This window comes from Penaeus monodon, chromosome 41, assembly GCF_015228065.2.
Source record: "Penaeus monodon isolate SGIC_2016 chromosome 41, NSTDA_Pmon_1, whole genome shotgun sequence".
Lineage (NCBI taxonomy): Eukaryota > Metazoa > Arthropoda > Malacostraca > Decapoda > Penaeidae > Penaeus > Penaeus monodon.
This window is the reverse complement of record NC_051426.1, coordinates 6739326-6747244: the sequence shown is the minus strand read 5'-3', so window position 1 is coordinate 6747244 and position 7919 is coordinate 6739326. Positions and strand designations below refer to the sequence as shown.

General features: G+C 39.0%; 1 protein-coding gene across 1 annotated transcript in view; it reads right to left on the bottom strand.

The window, feature by feature from the left end:
- The window catches only part of LOC119598360 (ankyrin-1-like), a 6956-nt gene extending 646 nt beyond the window's left edge, over window positions 1-6310 (bottom strand). The window contains exons 1-4 of the mRNA XM_037948011.1: window positions 6160-6310; window positions 5691-6013; window positions 817-907; window positions 468-670 (exon numbers count right to left, since the gene is read on the bottom strand). Of these exons, the coding sequence (XP_037803939.1) occupies window positions 468-670; window positions 817-907; window positions 5691-6013; window positions 6160-6256 (714 nt within the window). The 5' untranslated portion in view covers window positions 6257-6310. The remainder of the gene's footprint in view (window positions 1-467; window positions 671-816; window positions 908-5690; window positions 6014-6159) is intronic.
- Window positions 6311-7919: the final 1609 nt, after the last annotated feature.

The following is a 7919-nucleotide window of genomic DNA, read 5'->3' as shown; positions in this document are numbered from 1 at the left end:
TGCATAACTCGGAATTTAAAGTTATGTCCAAGATAAGCTGTCTCGAATTTAATTTCTTTTCACATTGTCTTTGGTAAGCATAGTGGTACCTTGGGGAAACTCTCTCCAGAGACAATATTTCACATTATCTTAAAGAAATGGCTAGTTGCCAAAGAAAGAGACTGTCTGAATTTATAATTGCTGGACTCAGGACCACACACACACACACACACACACACACACACACACACACACACACACACACACACACACACACACACACACGCACACACACACACACAAATAAACAAACAATTGTAAATACAAACGGTGTTCCTTTTTGGTTACTAGGTATTGTTTTAGAGCAAATCATAGTTCCTTAAAGCTACATGTATGTGGGTGATGACTAAGCCGTCATCAGGAGCTCTGGTGAATGAAAATCAGAAAACAGCAGCTGAAATCTTTTCCCTACTGACTCGATTACTAACATGCATTAGGACAGGAGATCTTTCACTCATTTTTTTGCAGGACCATAAACCCTTGAATTGTATCCTAGCTTTGATGTCATAATGCAATATATTAGACAACTTACCTATTCCGTCCATCGTGTCCTTTGGAGCTCCCGCCTTCAGGAGGTCCCGCATGACATTCACATGACCCACAGAAGCAGCGGTGTGCAAGTCTGGGCTCCCTGCAGGTGAACAGAGATGTTTACTCTTCCGGCTCTCATTGATTATCTGTACACCTCTTTGTGTACTATACGTCAGCGTAAATTCAGAATAAGATTTCAGGAAACAATGTAAAGCGAAAATAATAAAAAGAGATATTTAAGACTACCTTTTCCTCCTTCCAAATCGCCTGGTCTCTCAGGGTTCGCTCTATGGTCTAGGGGCTTCCTCGCTGCCTCCTCATCCCTACTTCCGGCTCCCTTGGATCGTGAAATGAAACAGTGATTGTAACCATTACCAATAGTAATTTACACACACACACACACACACACACACACACACACACACACACACACACACATATATATGCACATACATATTTATGTGTTGTGTGGGCAGTGGCAGCGTTCTCGTCTGGCGATCTTGCTGACCTGCGTTCAAATCCCGCATCGCCAGTGGATGGTAACCCTAGCCATTCCTTGCACATAAGGGATAGTTTTATATACATATATAAATGTATAAACAAACACACATGTGTATATATATTACATGTTTGTATAAGTGTTCAATTATATCAACACGTTGCTCTGCATGTAATGGGGCTGTTTTATCAGCGCTGCTGATGTGTACCAAAAAAAGGTTAAAATGTGCGCACTAAAAAAAAAAGAAAAAAAAAAATTAAAATGTTGGGATGTAAACGCTTGTGGGCCACAGTTCACAGCTCTGTGAACAAAATATTTGCATGCTTGGAATGGCGATTTTTATTTTGTCCGTAAATTGCTAGATGGTAGCCTCCTTATAAAAGTGAAATTCAACTCCCTGGTTAATGACTTAACTAAACTGACGCAGACTCATGATTTGACAGTAAAAGTAACTATCATTGTTGGCCTGAATACCTGTTAAGGAGTAATCTTTAACTGGGATTTGAGGACAATGGAGGAGACCAAAACGCAATGGACATGAACTGCATGACCAAAAAAGATGGGAATGTACGAACAAAAACCGGATTGTGTTTTTTTATTTTTGTTTCAAGTAAAATTCCAGAGTACCTCCCCACAGACTCCCCATCGTTAGCACTGACCTATGCCGCAAAGGTGGCTCGAGACCCGAGCCATCCTAATGGCAATAGAGGCATTAGGTGCTTCGCCACGCGACTCCAGGACCTCATCGAGAAAGTATAGATCCCTCTACCATTAATACCCTGGTTCAGTCCAATACAGCACCATAGGAAACCCCCAATTTTTCCATCATGGAAGCTTGACTTCCATCAGCTAAGGCCATGATGCCAGAGGTGGAGGTATGCCAAAGGTTCAGAGAGATTCTTATCAAACATCTCCCTTTTTCATGTATATACCGATGGCGCCAAAGCAGATGAGTGTGTGGGAGCGGGTGTATGGTCGACTGAATGTGAATTGAAGTTAAGACTTCCAAATCATACATCTAACCTTCTTTCCGAACTTTTTGCCGTTGATAAAGCTTTAGATTTTGCACTATCGACGACCCACGATAAAATAGTTATTTATCAGATTCATAAAGTTCACTTAAAGCCATTAAATGATAGAAACCACTAAAAATGAACTGCTGGGTAATATCATTCGTAAGGGAGGTGGTTTTGGCCTGTCTCACCCACCTCACTCCCCATATAGAGAGAACTTTCCCTCTACAGTGCCCCCAATTTACCACTAGACAATATGCCCACAGTAATCAAACCACAGATAACCACTTAAAATTATCTCAGAATCAGATATTAAGAATTTACAATATCAAATCTGTTAGCATATAATGAAAAATATCTAATGATAATAAGTAAAGTAATCACTTTTCTAAGGGAGACAAAACTTTATGACTTTATGTAAATTGAAATAACGAATGCATCCATTGGCCACTGGACAATAGCCTAAAAATCTACCAAGCAAGTAAGTAAACAATCACAGCATTTCTCAACCTTCCAAAATGTAAGTACTGTTAGTGTAGACAATTTTAGATTAGATGATCATATTGTGTAGTGCAAAGTGGATTATAACAAACACAGGCAACATCCTTGGTCGAATGACAGTAGACATGCAAAGATATTCTAAATATATTACTTTTTCTTTAGTTCAGATTTTGACATGCCCCTTCGACAGATAGCGTTAAGTATGAAGAGTACTATGCGTATTATGCGATGCCTAGTAGAAACGGGACTTTTACGGACAGTGACATGAACGTGTGGTTGACGATCCTCATAAAGCAATGTGCAAACTCTGCAAGTCAACATTCTCTGCAGACAGCAACTAAATGAAGAGGGACAAGGTGTCTAGGTACCATCTACAATGTGAAACTGCAGCTTGGAAGTCGTCGTCGGTCAACCCTAAACCTTGTGAGGAGCACCAGGAAGATGCAGTCACATCAGCAGAAATAAAACTCTAGATGTTTTAAACACTACATCCCTTTTAGCGGATCCCCTGATTATTATTATCTTTTTCTGACTGCACTAACCTTCAACAGTTCTAATAAAAAAGAACAAAATTAAATAATGTTATATCTAAAGTGGCTCGATATGCGTGGAACGATTTGATTTAAAAATGAAAAGAAAAAAAATCCGTAATTAGAGGCGAGACCACAAACACCGAAACCACAAAAAAATGTGGATTAGTACCATATTCTATGACAAAGAAATTAAGAAAATACAAAGTAGACTGCTATCTTTGGAGAATACCTATATCCGTGACCGTGCAGGAGCAACTGGGAAAGGACTTGTTCAGATCATAATGCAGTACCTGGATGATCATGAGATACCCAAAGAAAACATGTTTGGAATTGCCTCCAATGAGGCTAACAAGATTAAAGGCATCCACCCTCTCAATCCCTTGCTCGTTGTAGTCGTGGCGGGAGGGGGAGGGGGGGGGTGTATAGGAGATGGGGACAGGGCCCGGTGTAGGGGATCACCCCAACCTTGGTCCCAGGCCCTCTTCTCAACTAATTTTGCATAGTGTTTTCTTCTCCTTTCCTTTTCCTTCTCTTTTTTCATCTACTTCTGTTCACTTATCCTAATCGTTAACTAATTTTTACCACTTTTCGGCAAAATACTTTGTCATAATGCTATATGACCATTTTGACCATTAACCATTCTGGAAATCCACAAACATAGCCTTAATGAACCAAAAAACGTCTGTACCTGGAGGTTTTGCCCAATAGCCATATTTTGAATACACTGCTAATGACCATGTATATCTACACACACAAACAAAAATCAACGAATAAAAATACAAATACTGGCATCCACAATTCTCTCGTAAGTAGACTGAAATCAGAACTAACAGGTCTAACAGGTGTATTCATATCTGTTCTTTGCAACCTCAAAATGTCTTACTCGTAGGTATGAAGATCTGGTAAGATATATATTCAGCCACTTCTCACACACTGCTAAAAGGGTGTGCCAATTTAAGCAGTTTCAAGTATTTTATTAGGTTAAACTTCACAAAATGTTACGTTTGCCAGGCAATGTCTTTTATATCATATAGCTGTTGAAAGATTATTAGAACAGGAGCTCTGAAGACTACGTACACACCAGCAAGAATATTCACGAGACTTGAAGATCCATCTATGAAATTTATGAACTATATTCTTCCAAGTCACTTCAAACAGCCAATGTAGATTCGAAAGGATATTTTCGAAAATCATTCTGTTAAAAAGCGAAAATAGGAATAAACTTTCACTGTCTACTCTTTCATCTGCGGTAACTTTTTTCTGAAATGCTGAAAGATTCTGGTGACTGTGTCAGTTATAAGCCAAGTAGAATTAATAAATTTTGTATATAATCAAGCTTATCAATTATTTTGTGTTATGTAATTTGTCTATTCAGTGTTAATTTTGATAATCAGAATTGTGGTGATGGGATAAATAAATTGTACATTAGAAGATATGTGGCATTATTAACATGACACCTAAAAGCAAAACTGAAGAATCTGGCCTTGCCATCAGACAGAACTTAACATTCTGAGGCACTTTTCTTTCATTGCATTTCCTTCGCAAACCGATAATGAGGGTAGGAGAGATATAAATCTCGTACAGTCCAGGCGCTTCAAGATGCGAGAGAAAATGACTCTAAATTGAGAATTCGGATCATCCCTGTCCTGGTCCTCACCCCTCGCTTCAACTGATTTTGCATGGTCTTTTCTTTTCCTCCTTTTCTTTTCTGTTTCTTCATCCCCTTGCTCTGCGCACTTCTTGTAGTAGTTAATCGACTCATTTTGGCCATCTTCGCCACAATCCTTTATTCTTTTAACTCCTTCCCTTCTAACAACGTTATACTATACTCCATGAGCTCCCTCTCTCGTACCTTTTCACTCCCTTACTACCCTCTAGTAATGTTCATCCTTTAACTTTACTCTAATCATTAACTCATTCTCAACCCTTTTCGCTACTGTATTTTTCCATGGTGTCATATGACCTTTGATGTCATATAGCACTTTCTTACCTGGGCTCTTTGGCCCCAAGCCTTATGCTATGGGTATATTTTGAATACACCGCTAATGATCTTAGATGTTGATGCGGCAGAAAATGTTCAATAAATAAATAGCGACTAGTTTATAAAAGCCAATAAGATCGTAATAGATAATCACTGGACAAGTGATTATCACACACACACACCTATCACACACACACACACATGTGTATATGTAAATGTATGCGTGTGTGTGCGTCTCTGTGTGTGTGTGTGTGTGTGTGTGTGTGTGTGTGTGTGTGTGTGTGTGTGTGTGTGTGGATGGGTGTGTAAATACCTATATCTATATCTATCTGTCTATCTACAGATACATATATATGTATTTTTCTATCTTTCCATGTATATATATATATATATATATATATATATATATATATATATATATATATATATATGTACATGTATATATGTATATGTATGTATATGTGTGTGTTATGTATATATACACATACATATTTATGCATATATATAAATATAATTATATATGTATATATATGAATGTATATATGAATATGTGCATGTTTACATATACATATATGCAAGCCTAAGATGTGTACCTGTGCAAGTGCTTCTGGTGAACGTTGCTTTACGCGACGCCGGTTGAGGGTCTGTTGGTCAAGACGTTTTAGGAAATCCATCACCTTCTTGTGTCCCTCGTCCTTCGCGTATTGGAGAGGAGTCTGGCCTGAATGATCCTTTAAAGAAGTGGCAAGCCCATGCAGATGCAGCCACTGGACAGCGCCTAAGTTTCCGTACTCGGCCGCCAGGTGGAGCGCCGACTTCCCATCGCGAGTGACTGAAAGGATGTCACACGTGGGCGCCAACGCCTCCATCGAGGACACGTGGCCGCCCATACTCGCCAGGTGGATTGCCGTCATGCCTGCGGAAGGGAAAGGGTAGTTCTTGATGAGAGTGTCTCGTCTACAGCATATTCTATGCTCTAGAATGTCCATTATCATTTAAAGACTGAGGTATGGGCAATTCCATCTCGAGGCAGCCACTGTGAGATCTCCTGACTGTCTTCACCTTCGTCGGTCCTTGCATTCCCATTTGCGCCTTTTTGAAGCAGGACCTCGATGACCTCTGCGTGTCCTCCCCAGGACGCCAGGTGGAGCGGCGTCATGCCTGAAGCAGGGAGAGCGATTGATGGGACTGCTCACTAAAAGAATATTATTCTCAACAGTAAAAGGGTTAGTATTATTGAAGAATCTTACTTCATTTCCTAGTTCTGGTGAGAACACGCACAGGTCTACGTGTAATTGCATGTGCGTGTACGTGTGTGTGTGTAGATTAGGCAGTTATGGATAGATTATTAGACATGCATATTTGTAAACACACACACACACACATATATATATTATATATATATGTATATATATATATATATATATATATATATATATATATATATATATTTATATGTTTGTATATCTATATATACACACATGTATGTAAATATCTATGCAAATAAATAAGTACATATATATGTAAATTCGCATTATATATATATATATATATATATATATATATATATATATATATATTCTTTATGACTTAAATATATGATACGACGACGAAAACGGTTGGAAAAAGTGCTGTGACAACCTGGCATTGGTATCCCTGCCAAAGGCGTCATTTGAGGTGAGGGGTCATTGTCTGTCTCTTTTGGCCCCCTCAAGGTCTGGCATGCCTCAACAAGGGCCATCGTTTTTTTACTTTTTTACTATTTACACCTATATAGCTCCAGTTATAACTTAAAGACGACCCTAGAATGTTCACCTCGCTAGGTTACATTTAAAAGATTTAGGGGTTTGAGGTATGTATTATATACCTCAAACCCCCTAAATCTTTCTGATATTTCATGTTACTGCCACCAGCTTGGCGAACGCTGGCAAGTCCACGTGGCTCGTATGCCACTAACTAGCGTCTGCAATCGCCCCCATGCCGTAATTGCTCGGGCAACGGCGTTCTGAAGAGTGTGGGTATGATCTTGAGGGAAGTCTCTGCCCATGGCTGCCCAAACGATCTCAATGGGATTGAAACCTGGCGATTTGGATGGATGTGGCACAGCGTAATCTCGCGGTGTTGCCTTCAGGACACTGCTCGTTCTTAAACCCAGTTAGCTGTAAGGGGTGTTGCCACTGAGAATCAAATTGTTTTCGATAGCTCATGATATTCATGCACTCCCATGCAAGTTTCCTATTTGGGTTTCACGTAGCACATTGATTTATACTTCTGAATGATATTTACTTGATCTTCTTCCTCGGTCGTGCATCTAGGGCGCCCACTTCCGGCCCTGTCTGTGGAGGATCCAGTTGCTTTGTGTGTCTGAAACTACAGAGACACAACTGGTTTCCAAAAAGACCAAAACTTTTGAATTTTTCCCCCTTTGAAAATCCCTGAAAAAAGTCGAAAGGGGTCTTGAGATTCTCCATGCTAAAATTCGTGAAACGGGCTTAACCACACAATCCGCCTTTTGCCTTAAAGCTTCCCCTTCCGAGTTCTAAAAAACAAAAGTCCAACAATTAAATCACATTGCATCTATGGTTTCCCGTGGGGAAAAGATTTTTCGTGTTTTTTTATATTTATTAATTTTTTTATTATATTTTTTAATATTTTTTTTTAAATAAAAAATTTAAATATAATTTTTATTTTGGGGTTTTGTATTAATAAAATCCCACACACCCACAAACCACACACCAAAACACCACAACCCAACACCACAACACCAACCCCAAAAAAAACCCAACCAACAAAATTAATTATTTTTTAAAAAAATTTTTATT